This window comes from Toxoplasma gondii, chromosome X (genome assembly GCF_000006565.2).
Source record: "Toxoplasma gondii ME49 chromosome X, whole genome shotgun sequence".
NCBI classification, from domain to species: Eukaryota; Apicomplexa; class Conoidasida; order Eucoccidiorida; family Sarcocystidae; genus Toxoplasma; species Toxoplasma gondii.
Genome location: NC_031478.1, coordinates 5946530 through 5968622, shown reverse-complemented (window position 1 = coordinate 5968622; position 22093 = coordinate 5946530). Strand labels below are relative to the sequence as shown.

The 22093-nt window shown below is 54.4% G+C and overlaps 3 protein-coding genes across 3 annotated transcripts; 2 read left to right on the top strand and 1 right to left on the bottom strand.

Moving 5' to 3' along the window:
* Positions 1 to 2: 2 nt before the first annotated feature.
* Positions 3 to 1856, top strand: TGME49_237540 (hypothetical protein). The gene has a single exon (XM_002369055.2). It carries the CDS (start codon positions 671 to 673, stop codon positions 1124 to 1126), a length of 456 nt encoding a protein of 151 aa, XP_002369096.1. The 5' UTR covers positions 3 to 670; the 3' UTR covers positions 1127 to 1856.
* Positions 1857 to 3136: 1280 nt separating this feature from the next.
* Positions 3137 to 15539, bottom strand: TGME49_237530 (hypothetical protein). Its single transcript, XM_018780498.1, has 13 exons — positions 13691 to 15539; positions 12420 to 12651; positions 10892 to 11045; positions 10312 to 10422; positions 9109 to 9219; positions 8070 to 8151; positions 7516 to 7667; positions 6915 to 7042; positions 6299 to 6369; positions 5752 to 5860; positions 4819 to 5043; positions 3972 to 4157; positions 3137 to 3550 (listed from the first exon to the last, which is right to left on the bottom strand). Exons 1-13 carry the CDS (start codon positions 14932 to 14934, stop codon positions 3341 to 3343), a joined length of 3015 nt encoding a protein of 1004 aa, XP_018635757.1. The 5' UTR covers positions 14935 to 15539; the 3' UTR covers positions 3137 to 3340.
* Positions 15540 to 16059: 520 nt separating this feature from the next.
* TGME49_237520 (hypothetical protein) lies at positions 16060 to 21342 on the top strand. The gene has a single exon (XM_002369053.2). The coding sequence runs from the start codon at positions 17110 to 17112 to the stop codon at positions 20551 to 20553; it is 3444 nt and encodes a 1147-aa protein (XP_002369094.1). The 5' UTR covers positions 16060 to 17109; the 3' UTR covers positions 20554 to 21342.
* The last annotated feature ends 751 nt before the right edge of the window (positions 21343 to 22093 follow it).

The following is a 22093-nucleotide window of genomic DNA, read 5'->3' as shown; positions in this document are numbered from 1 at the left end:
CACCACACGCTTTCGTTCCCCTCTTCACTCCTCGGCGAGTGCCACTGCGTGAGAAACGAAAATGCCCGGGCATGAGAGCGAGAGTGCGGCTGCGTTTCTCGGTTTCAGAAGGTCTCCAGGTGAAACACAGTGGCTTTTGCAGAAAAACGCAACCTGCGTAGCGGAAGAGCGAAACAGGTGGTGCGTGTCAAACTCTTGAGTGGGATGATGGATGGAGGAAACTCTGGGATAACTGCAGAGTGGGGACAGCAAGGAGACACGCGCAGAACAGACATGAGAAACCTCGGACTCTGTTCGGCTCGTCCGTGTCTGAGTATGCGAGGCGTTGATGAGGTTCGCAACTTCGTACTGAGGATGAGTTCATGCAAGAACGAGAAAGAAAACGCGCGTCGGTTTTTGAAGGCGGCTGGCGTGTTTCCCTCTCAACCCGCAGGTGTATGCACAGAATGATGAGTTTGGCTCACAGACAAACCTCGTTTCGCCAGACTCTGAAGTGCTCACTTGGGTTGCAGTCGGTGACTGCTGCGTCTACCCACACAGAGCGGAGGAGCAAAGAGGGAATCTGTTCATCGATGTGCGGGGTGAGAATGTATCTCAGCCGACCCGCTTTTTTTCCTGGGGGAGTGAAAGCCTGTTGGATGGGGTGTGGACACGCCTCACAAGACCTGCCATGCAGAGAAAGAACCATCTGTTCCTGCATGCTGTCGAGTTCGTCGCGAGTGTAGAAGCTTGTGGCTCTGCACTCGCTGTGTGTCCGGGGATACACCCGCCGAATTACTACATGCGCATCATGGATGTCTCAGTGTCGAAAGTTCAGATCTGTACCAAAAACCCGCTTGAGAGGCAGCCTTTTGTAGCAGTCTCGTTGACTCAAGGTGCGTGTCCTCGCCACGGCACTTTGCTAGTCCGGACGCATGCGCCGGTTTTATGTTGGCCGCAGGTGGCCCACGCCGGCCTTTTTATTTATCGTCGTTTTTCCGTAAAAGGACATGTCCTTCTTCGTTTCGTTTTATGCTTCTGTGTTTGCCGCGTCGGCAGGACATGCTCCACCTGTTCCATAGGCAATGGCGAGCAAGGTTCCGGAGCCCGCCTACGCGTGAAGCCCGTTAGACAGATGTGCGAATGAGAGAGAGAGAGTGAAGACACACCACCGGCATCCCAGTGGACTGCTTGGGAAGCCAAAATTTTTGGATTTCACTACCCTACCGAGTAAGAGAGTGAATGTGAGAGCGTACTGTCGAACTTCGCTCACGGTCTCGGATGTCTCTTCTCTTTTGCAGCCACGAAAGAGGTGGTTCGGCGACGCGGCGTCTCCCCTTGTGTGTGTAGGGCGTTTCGCAGTGTTCATCGGCTACTTTCGCCTCGCTACCGTGGTGGCGTCTCTCCTTTCCAGGTGGGGAAACGCTTGTGGAGGGTGAGAACGGTACAGACAACCGCCACTCAGCTCCCGGAGATGGGCGTTTCCTTCCTTTGTCGACATGTTCGTAAGGGTTTTCGTTTTTGGGGGGCCGAGCGGGACCAGGCGAGCATTCATGGCACCATGCCGCTCTTGTGAGTTGTGCCTCTCGTCGTTCATTCGTCCCCAGGGGGGCGATGTTTATGAATTTTCGCGACAGGTGGAGAAATACTCGGCAGGTGCCCCGTGTTTGGCCAGAGTCACGAGACCCCGACCCACACTGGTTTCCCACTGTGGCCGAGTGATCGTGTGTTTTATCGACATTCTACCTTTCCAGAAGAGAACTCATCACCTCTCGAATTCAGACATACAGCAGACGCAGCCTGGACGTGAACCGGATGTGCTGAGAGGTGGCAGCACAGGAAGACAGTTGCGAGACACGTTCAAAACGTTTCCCGGATTATTTAAAACACTTGCGCTATCTCTAACACACGAACATCGCGTGCGAAACACTCCGCAAAAACGGGTGCTGTATTCACACAGGGATGCTTTTGAATCACGACCCAAGTCACTTATATTCAACAGACAGATGTGACAGTCCCAGAGACAGGTTCACTTTGATAGAAATGTATCTCTCCTACCATATTCAAATATATATATATATATATACTGAATATGTAGATACATATGTATTGATAGAAACTATATCTCTCGTGCCCTATCTGCATCTATATATACAATGCATGTGTACATAGATGTTTATTAAGAGTTTACCTTCCCTACCACAACTACCTATCTCCATATATCTATCTCTCGACGAATTTGGCGCGAGGTGTTCTCACGCAACAATCTTGAGACAGAGGGGAAAGGGACGTTGGACACTGAGTGCTTTCACGGCGCTTGAACCGTCAGCGTTTCTGTGGAAGTTCTCTGTCTAGAAGAATCAAGATAATGCGGGTTTATTTCATTAAGACAGAACAATGGATAGAATTCTATGGAAACTGTGCTCACGATAAGAACCCTACGTCAAGTGAGGCAATTTTCTTCCGTCTCGTCGCCGGCGTCTTGGGTCGTTGTGGCGGCACATCCAAGTCTAAACCCTTAAACGGTGTTGAGACAACAGACTGACAGCGAGGTGTATCTGTTGGATATACATCTTTACACCTTTTCCCCTACATACGTATAGATGTGCGTATATATGCCGGATCTCTCTCTATATACGTCTATATGGAAGTGTGTAATGTAGGTATCAAGAAATGGATTTTCGTGGAGAATATGTGCATGCTCCAGTTCTAGTACCCTCAGCACCGCATACTGGGCGTGTTTCAATCTCTGAGACATGACCCGTTGACAGCCTCTCTACTCCTTTATAAGACGAGTCCCCAAAAAGCTGAAGGACCTTACTGAAGAACTGTAGTCTCTTGTGTCTGCTGGTGTTTCCTTTGAGACTTTTTCGGAAGAGGTTTTGCAGGCGAAACTGGTACCCGTACACCAGAGAAGGTTGACTGGGCGCTGTTGCCCTCGATCGCACATTGACACACCCTCGGGACCGGTAGATGACGCAGCTTTGTGGTTTTGCGCGTTCTTTCGCCAGGATACATTTCACTCTAATATGCCGGAGTCGGCAGGCGTCTTCAGCCCCCATCGAATCGAGGGCTCTGTGACCACGATAGTTATCAATATAAACACACCTAGACTTACATATTTGTATATACATATATATATATATATATATAACGCAGTGTATGTACATTGATGTAAATATGTAAGTATACGTGAAACAATGGAAGGTGGAAATCTCCACAGTCTGCACGCTGTGGATCATTTACTACTTGGCGTAACTCCGACGACATTGTGAGCGGTGCGGTTCCTCCAGAATGGCGAATCATCTGTCATTATCTCCGTGACGTCGCCTTAACGCCAAGGCCGACAGAGGAGCGAAGGTCACCGGCGGCTGACTGCATGCGTTCGCTGGTGGTACACTGGAGGCGCCGAAGAACTCGACACTTCCTCCACTCGAAAGCACGAAGACGAAACACCAGAAAGAAACTCTCCCGGCCCGCCTTCCTTCCCCCCGCCCTTGTGCCCCAGAGCGGCTTGATGGCTGCGGAGGCCGTCGATCCAGTCGCGCGAGCATGCATGAGAGGCTTCGAGCTGCAGGAACACCAAAGGCGACAGGCAGGCTGTCTGTACACCGCGTGAACGGGTGGAACACATGCACATGGACGTCGACTCGACAGAGAGAGGGAGAGGTCCTTCACCACACGATGCGGGTGTGAAAACCTGAAACAACGAACTGACACTCCTTTCACCTGGAGAAACTACCGCAAACTTCGACATGGGACAGGTGCACAGATTCCACTCTCAGCCGAGCCAGAGGCTCGTTCATCAGTAAAGAGTGTACGCTAGCTGATCCCTCCATGACCACGATGATGACGCTGCCGTTGGCGCAGACGCGTACACCCGTGTTTTCAGGATAATTATTCAGACTTTAGCAGATATCTCCAAGACTCTTTGAGGTAACCAGAGAATCTCTGTGGCACTTTTTTCGGCGCCTCCGTATCGAGACCTTTACCTTTAGAAGGGCCTCTGCAATAGCTCGCTGAACGTGGAAAGGAAATCCTTCTGCCTCGGTCGGAGAACTGCCATCAGCATGCTGAAGACGACGCGAAACGGAGGCGAGAACTCCCTCGTGGCGGTAGTCGAGACAAGCCAGACCTTGGAGGAGTCTCACGATGTCACACGGATTGAAGCGATCCATCTGGAGACAGCGCCAGAGAAAAAAACAGCAGAAAACATGGAGAGAAACAAAGATGAAGAATGCGAAAACACGTAGAAACACTGGCGTCGACTGGATGTCCTCTTCGAGCAAGTTTCCTCTCGCTCGTCATACGAACGACAACACTAATCCATACATGATGCCTACAGCATAACTGATGTGGACTAACCTTGGTGCCGTAGAGTACTGCAATCCAGCCCCCAAAACACAAATAGCGAGGAAACTTCAGAAGAGGTAAGCCAGACTCGAAACTCTTTGGGGGAGAGAAGACATCGATAGCAGAATCCAAGCGACAGGAAGACACAAGACAGGAAGCAACAGAATAAAAAACGGGTCTTCGTGGTGTTCAGACCGACGTCGCGTTGACAAACAAATGGGAAGTCTCGAAAACGACGACTCCCTGTATTTCTTGCGCGCAGTGTGATCGTACTGAATCCACCTGTTAGCCTAAGGAAAGCAGATTCAAGAGAACAGCCGCAACGACAAGAGGGCGGAACACGGGAGCGGAAACCGGACGCAAAGACACAGCATTTTCCGGAGTGACCCAATAGCATGAGCGAAGTCAGAGAATGTACCGCCCCCTCCCCTCTACCCCCAAGAGATGGCCTCTTTATTCCCTCGCGTCGCCTCTGTCCCCGCTTACTTCTCGAGTGGCAAATTCACAGAGGTCTCTGATTAGCTGACGTCTGGAGTGTCCGCCTGCCTCGGCGTTTCGCTTCTGTGGAGCCGCGCTGTTGTCTCCAGAAGCTCGAAAGACAGAGGGATCTACCGGGTCTTCTCCGTGCTCGCCGGAAATCTTGCCAAGAGCAAACGTGAAGTTTGCAACATCTCGCGGGGTCCACTGCGACTGGTCCTGCGCCGCCATCGCCTGCAAAGAGAACAAGAAAAATGAAGCACAAGTGGCAAGAGGGCCGGCAAAAGAGGAAACCACCGGCGCAGAAGAAGGAGGACACCCCAGGAAGGACGGCGGAGAGGAGCGTTACAGTCGGAAGGGAGAAGTCGAAAGGAGACCTTAGACCGCGAAGCAGGGCCTGCGAGACGTGGACCTGGTTCAGACGGCGGGCAATAAAGTAAAAACGACCATCGAAAGAAAGAGTACAAACTCAAATGAAGTGACTGCCACAGAAATCCAGGAAAACTCCTTGCGGGTCGTTCTTCGGACTTGTGGTGCATCCCCTCGATGACCGAAACCGGTGGACGTATGACGTTGTCACGAACTCGAGAAGCATAACAGAAAAAGACAGACTCTGCCAGTGTTTGTGTGGTAATGCAGTTCGCGTTAATCGCTTCTCTCCTTTCTCTTGCTTCCCGCTCTGTCCCTCTTCTGCTCTCTTCCCCTCTTCTGTCCTCTCTTCCGCTTCTACTGCAGAAATGATGACGCAGGACGCTGTGCATAATCAACACGATGTGCGTTTGAGGAACGATGGACAGCAGACAACGCCGAAGGCGTCTCTTGCAAGAGCTTGTGTTTGCTCCGCTTTCTCTTGTGCCTGCCCATGAATGCCTTGGTTCTTCTGCTTCGCCTGCCTCAGTTTTCTGCCCTAACGCGAGCTGAGGAAAGCCGGGAGAGACACACCGTGACGGCGACCTGAAAGAGCGGCGCTCGCCAGACGGGGGTCCCGACGACGCGAACCAACGGAAGAACTGCGTTTGCGATCTCTGCCGAGGAGACAGTGGACCGGAGGCTGCATCAGGGCAAAGCAGAGGCCGATTCAGAACCCGGTGATCGTCGCCTCAGAGCGAAATCCACCCAGCAGCCGAGCCGGGAATGTCAGAGGAAAAAAGGCGGAAAACAGCGATGCCGACCTCTTCCGTTGGGGACCCACGGGTCGGAGACAGCAGCAGGAGAACACAGCGTGACATGCGTCCTCGAAGCAGGAGGAGAAAGGAAAGGCGAGAAAGGCGAAAAGAGAGATACAAAACGAGGGTGATTCTTCTCGAGGGGCAACGGACAGAGAGCAACGCGAAAGCGTCCAAGGAGGTTACTCGGAAAAAAGGAAACGACAAAGAAGATCCCTCAATCTTGAGAAGACAGGGAAGTTGTGGGGAAAGTGTTCAGAGAAAGCGAAAAACGAAGCAAGCAAGGAAGAGGAAAAATACTTTTCCAACGAGCAGAGACTGACGTGGCTGCGAGGCCTCCGCTGATGTCACTCCAAAACGCCGTCATGGTGAACGCCTCCAAGAGACCAGCCGCCTGAGAAAAAAGATGCACAACGGGAGACAGCAGAAGCAAACTTCACGCCACCGAGACACTGCATGCGCTCTCCCACCGGCTGTCGCTTCAACAGCACACAAAGACAACAGTCTTGATCGGTGACAGTCGCTCGCTACAGTTCTCAGAAACGCGTTCCTCCAGACAGAACTCCCTTGTCTAGTCTTCGCCGTTTCTGCGAGAAGCAAAGGGGCTGCCGAGGGAAAAAGGAGGGAAGAGAGCTGTCAGTCGTCTCGAGGTACGCCTGAAGACCAGCCACCGGAACCAGAAAAGATTTTCGACACAGTGGAGAGAACGTCGCCGTCGACCTCTCCATCGTCACAAGCAAGAGGATTCAAGAGAATCCAGAGAAGTAAGTCAAGAGAAAGCCTTTTTTCCAGAAAGAGGGTGCAGGACCCTGACTGTTCATGCCTCCAAGCTGAAATTTCTCAACTCCGGAAGACGTGTGCAGCCTCGCATTTCGCTCTTCCGCGGTCCTCGCGGAGACAGAGAAACGCGCGTCAAACTCCACGAAAGCCAGTGCCTACGACTGCGAGATGAAGGATGTGATGACTCGGAGAGGCGAACACATTGGTTGCCACCAGACGGCCTGCATGCGTTAAGAGCTGGGAAGCGACAGGAGACTGCGAAACTCGGAATCCGAGACGGCTCAGCGCTGAAAGGCAGAAAAAAGAGACACACAAAAAGAAAGTGAACGCGCGGAAGGTTCCCTGTGCCCGGTAGAGGGGGAGAACCAGATACACGCTGCAAGAACCTCTGCTTTCTCCTCAAACGCATTCCGAATGTGCAAGTATACATATTAATACGAATACATCGCGGGAGATCCGGACGCGCGCAGACGCCACTCAGGATACGTACAAGTAGATCTTCACATGTACACCGATATGAACGGCTGCAGGTCTTTGAGTGGAAGTGCATGTGCAGTAATGCCTCTTTTTTGCTTGCATGCCCATGCATTCCTTTATCCCCAATCGCCGGAGGGGGTGTTGCAGACTGCGAGATAAGACGAGCCTTGACACTTGGACATCTGGTCTTGTGACCGGGGCGACGCGAAACCTGTGTTTCTGCGACTTCTTTGGCGAAGCGAAGAAGTGCAGTTCTTGCCGATTTTCAAAAGACACCATCTACCTGTGCAAACAAGAATGGCGTCGACGGGCTCGAATTTCTCGATGTTCGGCTTCACAAGGACATCCACGAGAAGTTTCATGCGGGAATGTTCCACGCGAAGATTGCCGAGAGGGCCCAGAATGGAGGCGACGTAATTGGCATGAATCACTCGCCTGCACAGACAGTCGAAGGAACGACGCACTGCCCGCGCTGGATAGGAAACGCGTGAGCTTGAAGAGAGTGTAGACACTCGTGGAGAGCTGGGATGCACGCACGCAAACATGTTTGTCGAGACAGCGACGCCGGGAAGCGCCGCGAAGAAACAGAGACGATCGAATGAAGACACAGGACGAAAACGGCGTTGAAACGAGTGAAGCGCCGAACTCGGAACCTCAGAAGCGCGAAAAAAGAGCAGCTGACGAGGACGCGCAGATTTTAAAGCTCGCGACAAAGACGTCTCTAGGTTCAACTCCCGCCGACTGACGCCCGTTGCACACCCGAGCAAGCACAATTTGAGTCGGCACAACAAGCGACGGAAAAGCATCGACGTTGCTCGTCGGAACAGGAAAACTCACGAGCTGCTGATGCGGAGAAGCTGGTCGATGAATTCTCCAATCAGCGTCTGGTGACGCACGCCGACGGCTCCGAAGGCCCAGACTGAGAAGCCAGCAGGACAAAAAGTATCTTTAGAGTGAAAGTCCTCTCCAAGGACTTTGCCGAAAGCAAGGGAGACGACGTCTCTTCTCTCTCTCTCGAGAGAGGTGCTACTGCGCGAGGAACGTGGACAGCAGGCAGCGACGGGAGAATAAAACAACCGGAAACAGGGAAAAAGAAGTTTTAGGCTTGGAAAGACAGAGACAAAGTTGATACATTCGCCGCATGCACGCCAGACGGCCCCGAACACGCGGCGAGCTCGCGAGAAGAAAGAGTGAACGCAGCGAGAAAACGGAGACACATTCGGACTGTCTGGCGTCGCCAGTTGCGAGAAAGAACTCGAACTTCAGGCTCAAGATGTAGATTTGTTCTTCGTTGAGCACGCGAAGCAAGCAGAAAACGGCGTTGCCAGACGTCAGTGAAACGCAGGATACAAACATGTGATCCAGAAGTACGTTTCGAGGCAAAAGCTGGGCCAGTTCGCGTTTTCTGGAGAGTTGCATCGGCGACTGCAGGAAACCACAGAAGGATCTCGAGCTAGCAGATTGCATGGGTCTTCTGAGATGGCCTTGGATCCACGTTCTCTTTTCTGTCTGCTTGCGTCGCTTCGACACCTCCGATTCAAGTGCGAGTCCCTTCCACGGCGTCGCGGCACTCTTTGGAAAATGAACAGTTTTTGAGGAAGCAAGACCGAAAGGCACCCGCCCTCGCCCCTCAGCGCAGAGAGTGACACCGGGCGAACGCCTACCACACGCAGGGCGCCAGAAGGGAGCAGGCCGAGGAGAGAAAAAAGAGGACGCCTGTTGCTGCTGAAGGCGAAGAAGTCTGGCATACGTATTCGAGGCTTTCCAGGTAGACAGAAAGGTCTTTCTGCGAAGAAAGACACTTCCGCCTATCAGGCAAAACACAAAGGGGTATTCGGAAAGAGGAAGACCTTTCTGCCCAGACATTCCGACTTACGAATCATGGAAATGTTGTGCTCATTCATCCGAGAACAATGTTGAACAGCGGCATCGCCAAGAACCGAGTAGAACTGGAGTTCTCTGTAGCCCAGGCGCGCTGCGGCGTTGACTGAAGAAACGAAAAAAACCAGGAAAACGTCCACTTGACTTCTTCCGCGTAGAAAATAGGGAAAACGTCCTCTTCTGAAACCAAGAATCCTTCGAGTCTTGGGTTTATTGAGACACGTTAAAGGAGCTCCAGTTCTACGACGGCCACCATCTTAACTGGGCTCTTTCGTTAGACCGAGAATGATTTCAGATTCCCCTCGCCCTTCTTGGTACGTGAACAAATGATGGCCAACTGGTTCTAGTGGAGAAACGCAAAGGAAGACGAATGCCGTCGCCCAACAGGCTCCTGAATTCGTTGTCGGATGTGACATCGGCAAAGGCACCGCTCAGCTCGAACTGAAGACTCTGGACGATACACCTTATTGAGGGAGCGACGGACATTCGCTTCCTAAATGGAGACAAGTGTTTTTTGTAAAAACAACGCAAATACAAGACACTTGGCTCGCGGACACAAAAAGACATTCAACATCTGAACCAAGTGAGCAGAGTCACGACTTGAGTTTTCTCCTAGTACCCCTGTTTCCTTCGCTCGAGGCGACGTCTTTTTGTTCGAGCGTCTCGCCGAAGTCTCCACGAAGGTCGATGAGAAAAAGACAAAACTAGTCCTTTATACATCAAATAAATGTGTTCTCATAACACGGTTTAAACCGGAATTGCACGTTTCAGTTTTAGGTCAAACTCCTCTACTGAAACCTGACACAAAATCAGTCACCACGCGTCCACTCCTTGTGAATCCTCCCGGCGTTCCACGTCTTCTGTTCTCTGTCGTGCGTGTCTGGCCTGCCTGTCTGTCTCTTTGCGCTCGTTTCTCTTCGTTCCCCTCCGTCGTCCACGCGAAGAAGACAAGCCGATGTCTGTCCGTCTTTCTTTCCACTTGAATCATCTGTCTTTTCTGCGCATCTTTATGACCTGCTGTCCCTTTTTATCAGTGCACTCCAGTCTCTCTCTCTCCTTCCTCAGTGTGTATTTGCCGCCCGAGTCTCTCCTCATCGCTTCGCGAGTCGCCTTCTTCCTCGCTCTTCGTTTTCGCTTTCTGATTGCTTTTAATCTTCCTCGCTTTTCCGATGTCGTTGCTTTTCTTCTTTTCACTCACGCGCCATCGCACAGTCGATGTGGTTGAGGTTCTTCGCCTCACTCTGAAGGCGGAGACAGCTGCTGTCGAGCGCCTCTCGGTCTCTCATGTTCAGCCTTGCCATGGCGTTCACTGCACTCAGAGCAAAATCGGAGAGGAAACACTGCACGGTTTTCCAAGAGAGATGTCTCCTCACACCCCCAGAACCTCTCACTGGACAGAGCCGCACGAACGTACGAGGTACGGTTTCACGATTCAAGTACGCAGTTGCCCGATGCTCAGAGTTCAGCGCACAGAGCTAGGCGCTACTGCGAATTCAGGAAGCCGACGCTTTTAGGGTGTGGCGGTTCAGGTGCAGAGTTGGGGAAGTCATTCGAGTCAGGATTTGCGACACGGAGGTAGCCGTTCCTGAGGTGTTACGGTGTAGAGACACCCGACAAAACCGGTTTATGACATTGAGCTTTTATCCGCTGCTTGAGGTTTAAGCTTTAAGAGAGAGAGAGCGTGGCAAACGATAAGTTGGATTTAGAGTTCAGGACACCGATCAGACTCACCTCCTCTTTTTTTTCACAGGTTTTTGCCAAGGCAGGTGTGCACTTACAGATCACGGCTGTGTTGCGGAGGGAGTTGTGAGGAGCCCAGGCGGCTGTTTCGCGGCTGAGACAGGCGAGAAGAGTTTCGTGGTGGAAAACTTTGGCCGACGAGAAAGCATTGAGAATGAGGGAGATGTGCTGGCCATCTGCGTCGTGGAGGAGCTGAGTGTGCATGCAGCGTGCAACCGAGCGAGAACGCTGTTAAGATCCTGGACCGTAGAGACAACGACTGGCCGAAAGAGCCGGCAGGGGGGAGGTGAGGGGGGCGACGAAAGAGGAGAGAACGAAGAAAAAGAAGGAACACAACCGCGACGCAAAACTCCTGGTAAGGCCACGCGAAGCGGGGATAAAACCACACACGAGAAACGGAAAAAGGCTACGAGACCGGAGAGGAAGTCTGCATGAAGTCTGCATGGGGAGACGAAGGATAGTGCGTGAAGAAAGAGAAAAAAACGGCGAAAAAAGACCTCTTCAGAGATCGAACCTCTGACACGCACAACACATGTCTGACAAAGTGTCACGAGAGGATCTAACGATTTAGACATCCACACACAGAGACGAAGTCAGGGAAACTCAAGAGAAAAGCGACAAGACCTGTCTGCCACCATCAGCTTCAACGCTTTACGAACGTATACACAATGACGACAGAGACCCGCATCCGAGGAGCAGTGAGCTTGGAGCGGGTCTATGTAGAGTTCAACTCTGTACCACGCGATTCAAGCTTTGGATGTCTGTCTGTCGTTTGTAAAATCCTTGCCATTCTGGGCAAGCATCTATCCAGCTCACTGTGCACTTAGGATCAGCGCAGGAGGGACCACAGCCGAGAATGACACACACCCAGTCCGACGTCCTCCGTACACGCGAACATCGGGAAGGAGCGTACGAAACTGCACCGCGACCTCTGCACAGCTTGAAAAGGACCGCACCCTGGTTTCCCTCACCAAAGAACCGAACAGCAACTCGGACGCGCAGGACTCAATGCGTTTTGCCCACCGCTGCATGCGCCTCATCGAGACATCCGACAGACGCAGAAACGGCGAGAGAGAGATACGTATCCCAAGACCCGACACCACACTGCAGCGAACGGAGAGACGCGTCGATGCGGGCAAACGGAAGGATCTGTGTTCGCACAGCAGACCTACTGAAGGAGCACACTGCCGGAAGGACAGGAACGATATTAAATCTAAGAAGAAAACGTGTGGAGCTCCTGGAAAAGAGAACTCATTTTATATAGATCTTCAGATGTACACCAATATCCTATACTCATGAATATCCGAGGGCATGTAAGAGCACACATGCACATCGTATCCATATATATTACATACATGTATGTACCCACATATCTCATGAAGAAAGAATATATATATATATATATATACGAGTCTTTACATATAAGATGTACCATAGACAGATGTATCTGTATATACATCAAGTCAGATCTCACACATGCATATGTATACTTTTTTATGTAACAGTTGCATGGCCTTTGTTCTGTGCATGCCTACGATGTTTCTTTGCCCTGTCTCCTGAGCTTACATGAGAAATCGCGTCTCCAAAGACACCCCACCAACGTTTCGCGCGTTTCTCAGCCGCCTCCTTTTCAGAGTCCAAAAGGCAGCCGGGCCGCCTCTCTCTGCGTTGAGGGAGTCTCTGAGCTTTCAGAGGAATCAACCGACTCGCGTGATTTGCGAGCATGGCGATTTCGGCGGGTCGGAGACACGGTACCAGGTGCAGCGCGTCGTCCAAAATCGCGATGAGCTCGGCATGCCTGAAACACAGCGGAGAGCCGCAAGAGAGAAGCGTCACACGACAAGAAAGCCAGGGGGGTTAGTAAACGAACCGGGAGGAGACAGACGGACAAGAAGCTGACGCGGAGACAGAGGTGAAAAAAGAAACAACACAGATACGACGAGAAACAGAGGGGAAGGCACACGGACAGCGGAGAAAGCAGAGACCAGACACCATAACAGACACACAGAGGCCACAGGTGAAGAGGGAACGAAGGTGCATCTGGGAGCTGAAGAGACAGCGAGGGCGAAGGGAGACGCACCGTCTCAAGAACACGAAGGCGAGGAATGAGCCAAGAATGAGGAGAGTCAACAGGGAAGCGATTGCAGAAATGCGAGAGAATTAAATGGAGAGAAACAAGCAGGGAAACGGGCACTGATGTCGGAGTCCGAAGACGAAAACGCACGAGCCCTTGAGTGCAGAGAGGCTTCGGAATCCCTCCCCCTCCCCCCCATACACACACACACAGACAAGCCGGTCGACTCGCAGCATGCATTCAGCATTCCTTGTCTTTTTCTTGAGTGGATAGACTTCTCCTTTCTTGAACGCATCTCTTCATGATTTTGAATCCTAACACAATGGGAAACAAGAGAACGATAACACAAGAGGGGATACAGACACCTCGACAGCGAAGCAAGGGACCACCGTAAAATGCGGGCGTTGAGGACACAGCACGCCATACACAGACATGGTCTCTGTACACATGACTCGCGATCCAGAACTGTAAGGTCAACTCGAAAAACAGAGACCTGCTCCTCCCCGTTGGGCTGCGCGGCAGCAACGCGAGGGCCGGGCGACAAGGAGAAACGGGAGCACGAGGAGGCCCTACCCCGCTGTGCCGGCTAGGCCTGGAGAATTCGGTGAGTTCAGTTCTGTGGATCAATCTCTGCTGATTCAGAAGGCGCAGAAGACCTGCTTTCGCATCTACTGGGGACTCCGCGTCTCCGCTTTTCGAAAGTCGTCTTTCTACTGCCAGTCCAAAGAGGAAGAACGAGGGCCGTCCTGGAGGCGAAACTCACTTTTTTTTCCGGTAGAGAAAGTGAAAACTTTCTGTCCACTGGTCGACGACCTCAACCGTTATTTGTCGCGTCTGCCTCACCCACCATAGGGCTTCTTCGATGAGCACGTCGTCCTCGCCGCCGGCCTCGCGCTCCTCCTCCCGACTCCGCCTCTGCGCAGCTTGCGCGTCAGTGCTCGAAGGAGACGCTGGAGACAACGGAGACACCTGTGGGCCCCGGCGCCACTCAGGGCGAGCCAGGGCCTGGAAAGGAGACTTCAGTTTGGGGTTGAAAGGAGAGAATAGGCGTGAGAAAGGCACCTCTGCATCCCGCGGAGACACATGCCGATGTGTCGGAGACACCCTCGGCGGCGGTGCCCCGTAGCTGTGCAGCGCTCGGTTCCCGCGAAGGAGACGCGAAGAACAGGCAGCAGACGGCAGACACAGTGCAGACGAAAAAACAGAAGACGAAGGAGACGAAGAAACGAAGGAAGCCAACGCTGAAGACGAATTTGGGCTCAAATGCAGACGAGCCGAGCAGAAAGGGGGAGAAGCAGGCGAGAGAGAGGTGAGCAGAGACGAAGAGTCAGGAGAAGATGCGGATGAGGCGCGCGGGAGAGAAGACGCCGTTCTCGACCCTTTCTCTCCGGAATTCCAGAAAAGAAACTTCTCATCGGCTACGAAGAGAGAGGCTTTAGGACGAGACACACACGAACGGCGAGACGCCATACCCGAGGGAGAAGAAAAGAACAAAGGACTCGACGAGGCCTTGAAAGCGGAGAAACACCTCGAGGCCGGAGAGCGAAAAGGGGAGAGAGAAAGCAAATGTGGGGACGCATCCGCACTGGTGGGGTCCGAACGATAGAAACAAGGAGAGACAGAAGTAGGAAGGGAGGACTCGACGCCGGAGAGAGAGAAATAACAGACGGAAGAGGATGCGAGCCCGTTGGAGGGAGAAGAGTGCGAAGGACGGGCCGAGGAAGTAGAGGTCCAAATACAGCGTGGAACGATCTGTCCATCGTAGTGTCTTTGCATTCCAACTCTCGGGTATGCTTCACCCGCCACTGGAAAAAAGCCATCAGAAGTAAGCGGCTCTTCCCGTCTACACCCTTTTGCGTCTGGGAGTTCTGAGACGAGTCTCTGAGTTCTCTGTGAACGTTTACGGAGGCGAGAGTTGAAGGAAATCTTCCTTGTCTCGACAGACGCGGCTCGAGGGAAACACAAGGCCGCCTTCCGCAGCCGGACGACACCGGCCGTCCCCGCCATCTGGGGCACCGGAGACGGGGAGGGAAGGCGGGGGAGGAGGAAGGAGCAGGGAGGCCGCAAAAGTCGTAGAGATGCACGACGGGCGAAGAAAGAGGAAAAGAGAGGAAGGACGAAACACAGAGGACAGGGGGGGGGGGAAGACAGCGACGGGGGAGACCGGGGAGGCGCAGAAGGACCGCGAGCCACAAGTGGAATCTGGTCGACGCGAGTTTTTAGGCAAGGGACAAGGACGCTCTGTGGGAGACGACGCAGGATCAATGCGAGAAAGAGACCAACGGAGAGAAAGAAGAAGGACGGAGAAGCGGAGACACCACGGAGGCGGAGGAGACAGCGAATGGTAACGTGCAGCACATCTTCTTCTACGGACTCAAATCCCCAGGGAAACCGCGAGGAGCGACGGCAGAGGCTTTTCCCGTAGACAGAATATCGAGGAGAATAAGCAAGTGTCGGAAATGTCTGAGAAGCCAACAGGAGAAATTCGCGAGAAAAAACGGAATACCGGGCGTTTTTGAGTGTATCGGCGAAGAGCCCTCCACGCGCGCGCGAATTCGCGTGCTGCAGCCCCGAACAACCGGCGTCGTTCACAGCGCTCTCCAGCCCCCCCGTTCTTCTCGTTTCTCGTTGCTACTACGTCTCATTTTTCTCTTCAAAGAAGAAAGATGCCACCTTGCGCAGTTTCTTCACAACAAGGGAAAGATGAGAGGAAAAGACGCGGCAAAACTTCGACGACCCCAAGATTTACGCGCTAGGGAGGAAGCAAATTTTGACTAGCTTTGTCTTGCTACGGCGGGACCGGCGCGAACGCCGTGGAGACCGGTGAAAGGCTGTACCGTTCCTTATGTAGTCTCTATGAAGAAGGAGGGTTATCTGCGACATTTTTTTATCTTCGTGCCGACAAGAGGCAGAAGACGCAGGCAAATTAACTAGAAGCCTGTCGAGAGGACGGCTCTCTTTTTCGCGCGCGGCCATTCGCTATATAGGTCGAAACGGGGATTCTTTTCCCCTCTCCCAGGGGGTGCGTTCTCTGCCACGGCGCTCTCTTCTCAAGATCTGTACGCTGAGAAACCGAGACAAATTAGCCGGGCACTGCCACCTAACGCGTTTTCCGCAAGTGTCCATCAGTTTGCGGACGAGAAGTCTTTTCTGCCGGCGCGGCGTCTCTCGGGGCTTTTCAAGAGTCTGGAGTGCCTCAGAAGCGACTCGTTTTCGCAAGAGAGCCTTTTTTCTTTTCTTGCACATGCCCCGGCGAAAGCCTCGACCCGCCCGCCGCCACTCTTTCCGTCCACACGCCTCGGTTTCCGGCACATAGCCGAGTCATAACGGAGATTCTGACTTGCAAGGAAAAGAAGGAGGAAGAAAACGTGTTCTGTGGACTGCCGCGGGGGTGGTCAAATTCTCGCGTCCCCGTGCCGGCTTACTGCGAAACTCTCCAGGTACACATCTGCGGTGTTTGTTCGAGGAGGGCGAAGAAAGCGGGTGCACGGGACTCTCGCTGTAGCGCGAACCGTGGACTGTGGAGCAGCGGCTAAAGTGTGCCTAATCTGTTTTTCCTGGTGGAAAGGCGTGTTTCTCCAGCTTGCCTTTACGCCTGCGAACGCGAGGCTTTGTGCAGGGCGACAAACACCCCGAAACAACACCCGGAGTGTGGCTTTAGTACCTGCTCACGCTGTGCTGTGGCGTGCTGGTCACCTGTCTGTTTCGGCAGGCAGGTTAGTGTGGCATTTAGCGCAGGTGAACTGCGACAAAAGTGGAAAAAGCTGGCGTTTCTCGGTCTCTCGTGGCTGCACAAGTCGCCAGCTCGATTTTTGAGCTGCGGAAGAAAACTGCCGTTCCCAGATCCAGAGGAGGGAGCAGGTTGTCACGAGAAAGGTGGAGCTTTTTTTGTGGCAAGAGGCACGAGACGCAAAGACGGGAGTTCTACTCTCTTCGTCTTCTTTCTTCTTCTTTTTTCCTTAACAACGTATCCGTCGTTTTCCACTCTCCACTTCCGGTGTCCGTTGCCCGTTCGCGCGCCACCGCTCTCTTCCCCGTCTCGGATGCTGTCTCGGCACCGTCTGCACGTTGATTCTCCGCTCGTTTCTCCGTAAACGTTCAGTTTCTCGTACGTTTTTCTCAGTCCCGCGAAAATTTTGCGCACTGACAGGTCCGTAAACAAGGACAGCGCTCTGTCCCGCAATGGGGGGGGAGACGACCGGAACGCAGCCCGCCTCTGCGGCGTCTGCCGGCCTCGCTTCGCTCGCGTCTTCCTTGCAGGAATCGCCTGGCGTTCCCACATCTCACTCTCCTCAAACTCGGCACTTCGCTGAAAATTATTCATCTTCAGAGCCTTCCCCCGACACAGACGTGCGGGTCGACCACCCATCGGCCCCAGCGCCGCATGTAGGTGGATCCGCAAAAGCGAACTCCGAAAAGGACGGGGAATCTGTGCCGAAAGAAGAGGAAAAGGCAAATTCGAGGAAACATCGTCGAGGAAGTGCACCCGGAGAGGCAGTTCAGGACGAACTCCTGGGCAAGTCGTCTCCGAATGCTGGTGAAAACGCTGCTTCGGGGGTCGCGAGCCGCGGGCCTGCCACACCAGAGTCGAAACGCCGAAGGGAAACTCCAGCCGCGTCAGAGGCAACGGAGACGCAAACACACCATCAAGGAGATTCAGCGAATGGAGATAATAAAGAAGGACCCAGTGCCGAGTGCCTGGGAAAGACTCCGTATGCGAAGAGTCTTCCGGCTCGAGGCGTGCAGACAGAGGCAGCTGCTCGTCACGCAGCTGCCGCAAATCCACCGCAAAAACCTGCAAGTGGAAGCGACTCAGGCAAGCCACGAGACGACGACTCAGCTGCCTCTGAACAACCCGTGATATCCGCGGCGGAAGCCCAGTGGAAAAGCGCAACTGACTGCCACACGCCTGCACCCCTGCCCGCGCAGCGCGGGGACGCCGGCGGCTTCAGTGTACATACAGCTCACTCGGGTCGTGTGTTGCCACGCCACGGCGCCGGTTCGTCTGCAGCAAAGCAGGAGGAGGAAACGGGGAAGGTGGAAGCCCAAACATGTGAAGAAGATGCGGCCACGCACAGTATGTTTTCAGACGCGCAGCCAGCTTCCCCGTCTCCCCACTTTGCGACAGTCTGTTCGTCTGCCGCCCTGGAACCCCTGGGGTCCCAGCCTCGTTCTCGGCGCGGCTGCCGGCGGCCTGAAGCCACTGCCTCACCTGCATTGGGCTCGAGTGACGGCGACTTCGCCAGTCAGACATGTGGGAGCTCTGGACCCGCCACAGCCGCTTCTGGGGGTTTCCCTACTGAGAAGAAGGTTCTGCGATCGACTCTGGGAGAGAAAACAGGGGACGGAGGTGGGCGGGGGACCAGGCCGAAGACGGGCAAGAATGTGGAGCCGATCAAGCCGGAGAAGCGCGCGAATGGCGTGACGCAGGCGAGTCCAGCTGGAGACTGTCTGGACGAGAACGGCGTGTCCAGAGAGTTCGCATCAGACGCAGACAAGAAACTCGGCGCGGGAGGTCGCGACGACGGATCGACAGATCCTGCGGTAGCGGAAAACGCGTGCGGATCAGCAGAGGCCCGCGGAAAGGTGCCTGTAGAGCAGATGAACGGGACACACGCAGACGGTCTTCCTAACGCGAAACGGAGACGCCAAAACTTCCGAAACGCTCGCCAGAGCCCCTCGATGTCTCCGTCGCCCTCTGTCGCTTCGCCTCTCAGTGCAACCAAGGCGGAGATGGCCTGCTCGCCCCAGGGCGCCTCCACGCCGACCGCGAGCGAGCAGCTCTCGAACTCGGCTGCGTGCAAGCAGTCCGAAAGAGACCGCGAGGAGTCGCGGTCGAGACCCATGATCCACTCCGGCCGAGACGGACTCGCCGGAGCTGAAGGACCCGCGAGTGCCAGCGGGGCTGGCGCGGCTTCAGGACCCTCGTCAGCGGGCCCTCCTGTCTCTTCGGGACCGCGCCCGCCGTCACGGGAATCGAGCGCCGCGCCTGCCGCGTATGCGGGGTCGGGCATGAGCACTCGAAAGCGGCGCGCCCAGAGTGCAGCAGCAGCAGCTGGGGCTGCAGCAACCGGAGAGAGCCTGGAAGGCTTGTCGTCGGGCGGCGAGAAGGGCGCCAGCTGGGGGGTTCGAGAGGGGTCAGATGCATCGAGTCCTGGACAAGGGACGTCGGACGCGAGGGCTTCGAAGAAAGGCGGAGGCCAGGCCGGAGGTGGAGCTGGAGAGAGAGGCGCGGGCCAGGCTTCCAGCCCCGGAGGGACGCCGGGGTGGGGCGACGCGACGGCGGCTGTGGGAGGCGCGACCTCGGATCCGGGGGCGGCGGCGCGCTTCTCAGCGAGGCTGCGTCAGCGACCGGGAGACGCGAGAGCTGCGCTAGCCGCGCGAGCCTACAATGTGCTTCCCGTCCCGTCGCCGTACGTAAACAGCAAGGTCCGGTGTTGCTGCTGTGGGACGGGCGTTGGATCTTCCGCGGTACTGCTGGGGGGGTTCTTGGGGTCCGAAGACCCAGCGCTGGCGGCGCAGGCCTCGGGGGCAGGCCCTCCGGGGGCCACGGGACCAGAAGGCCCGGCGGGGGCGGACCCAAGTGCGTCCGGCGCAGGGGTTCCTGACGGCGTGCTCATTTTGCCGCGGCGCATCTCTGCAAATGCATACAACAACCTGGAGATCCGCGCGCGCTACGACATTTGCCAGAGACGGATTCGGAAAGTCGAAGCCTGGCTCCAAATGATTGAAGAGTGGTACTTCGGTTCCGCGGCGCCAAGGTGGCAGAGCCTGCACCAGCAAACAGTACAGCAAGAACTCGTCGCGGCCGTCAATTCCACCAAGCGAAGTCGGCGAATCGAAGCTGTTCGGGGGGGCGGAGACGCGTCGGCGGGCCTCGTCGAGGCCCCCGTCCCCGTGTGCGCCCCTCCTTGGGCGGGAAGCTCGAGCAAGGGCTCCGGAGCTGATGGTGGGAAGTCTGGAGGCACCTCCGGCTCTGGGGGGATCTACGGGCTCTACTCCGAGGGGTCTTTAGCAGCGGGCGGCGGCGCGGGAGCCGATACCGGCTCTGGAGGCGCGTTGAAAGAGGGGCGCGTGAACCTCGAGGGTGGCCTGGCGACCGCAGACAGCGTGATCTACGCCCTCATCGTAAGCAACAATGTGGGCCGGAGTACGGCTTCGGGTGTGTATGGCGGAAGCCACGGTGCAGGAGGTGGCGGAGACTCCGGGAGAGAAGCGAAAGACGGGAGCGGGGCTTTTGGAGCCGCGGGAGCGGGCGGCGGGAGGAAGGGGGAAGGTGGCGCTTCGACGAAGAGTGCAGCTGGAGGAAAAGGCAGTCGAGGCGGGGGGGCAGCCGGGGCAGCGCCTCGACTCGGAGCCGTGAAGTTGTCGCCCCTGGAACTCCTCACCTCGCCGCTGAGGAAGGATAATGTTATTGATCTCTGGGGCCCGAAAGAAGTGGCGTTGTTTGAGGCCGGGATCTGCAAATACGGCAAAGACTTCAGCGCTCTTCAGAGACTCATTCAGACGAAAACAACGTGCGAGATCGTCGACTTCTACTACCTGTGGAAGCAAACGAACCGATATCTCGCTTGGAAGCAACACCGCCACTTGTCCAAGACCATTCTCCATTCTGTCTTTGGATGAGGCAACATAGCCTTTGGTCCAGAGGAGCACGCTTAAACCCGAAACCATTTTCTCCTTTTTGTGTTACGCCAGATCGCCCTTGTGTTTTTCGTGACAAGCGTGATCGCTTTGGGGGGAAGTGGCAGGGGGCAACTGCGGATCAGCACAGTGAGAAACGAAAAACAGCTGGAATAGTCATGCAGACAGGGTCGTGACCGGTGGTGCCGACCACGGGGGCAACGGGGGTTAGGCGAGGAAGTGTCTGTTCCTCTGTTTTGTGCTGACCTCCCGACCCCAGGTGATTCGATGTTCTCTTGGGGTGAAGAAATGACAAGGGCAGCTCTCTGTCCAGGATAATTGGGGTGTTGTGATGAAAAGGTAGAGCAGACATGGGAAGTCCCTGGTACGCGTTTCGCGTGAACAAGAGACTGTTCAAGAGCTTTCCAAACTAAGGGGAGGCAACGAGAAAATTAGGGAGGGAAGACAAGTGGTAAAGATATGCGTGCCGGGATGCGGACGTAGCTGGCGAACGAAGCGAATTCATATAAGAGGAGCGTTGCCGGGTGAGTAATGCAGGGCAAGGTGTGTTTTCTGTTGTCCGCGGTCTCGGAGTTCTGTAGGTTCTGTGAGCACGCTTGCGGAGAGGCAAGCTGAAAGGATCTAGAAATGTATTTCTTGACAAAAACGCTGCAGCGCCCACTGATAAGGTGACTGCCTACTTGTTGGTCCGTTTTTTTCAAGATTAAAACACCTGTAGCCACTGCTTTTCTTGTTCGACTGCTGACGCTTCCCCGTGAAAAACAGGCAGCCCAACAAATATATCTATCTATCTATCTATATATATATATATATCTTTATCGAGGACTTATACAGGCGTTGTTCGTGGCCTGCACGAGATATGAGTGGTAGACTTCTGTTGGTGGCAGGAACACATAGCTGGAAGTCATTTACCTCGTTGCACAGAGAATAGCGAGGTCAAAATGAAACTATTGCTGAGCATAACATCAGAGACTTTGTGCTGAGGGTATTCTAGCCAGAAGTAAGCACGGCACAAGGCCATCGTGGGCCGAGAAGAATCCTAGAAAGTTTTTTTGAGGGATGTCAAAACATTTACGTCTGCTTTCCACTTGGTTCGGGCGGAACCGAAGCAGCTGGTCTGCCTGATGCCCGCATCTCGGGTTACTCCGGCAGTTGTTTCCCTCAAGGAGAATATTCACTGTTGGCAGACAGCTGGTCACTAATACAAAACAACTGTGCCTCGCGTCGAATCATGCTTCAGAACCGGGGTTCTATGCAACACAGTCTTTGTCCAACGGCGTGTATTATTCAGCAAATTAGGACGCTGTCCTGTGCCTGTTCGAATTTCGTAATATCCTAGAGTCCGAACGATGGCCAAAACGAACCGACGTCAACATTGCTCTGGTTAATAGCCTTAGATGTGACTTACCTACTGTATTTTTGACAAAAGCGCTGCCAAGCGCGTGGGACCGGTGTTGTACAGCGTTATGACGAAAGGGGCGACACTTGTATGGTTCTTTCTTTAGTCATTAACGGCGGTACC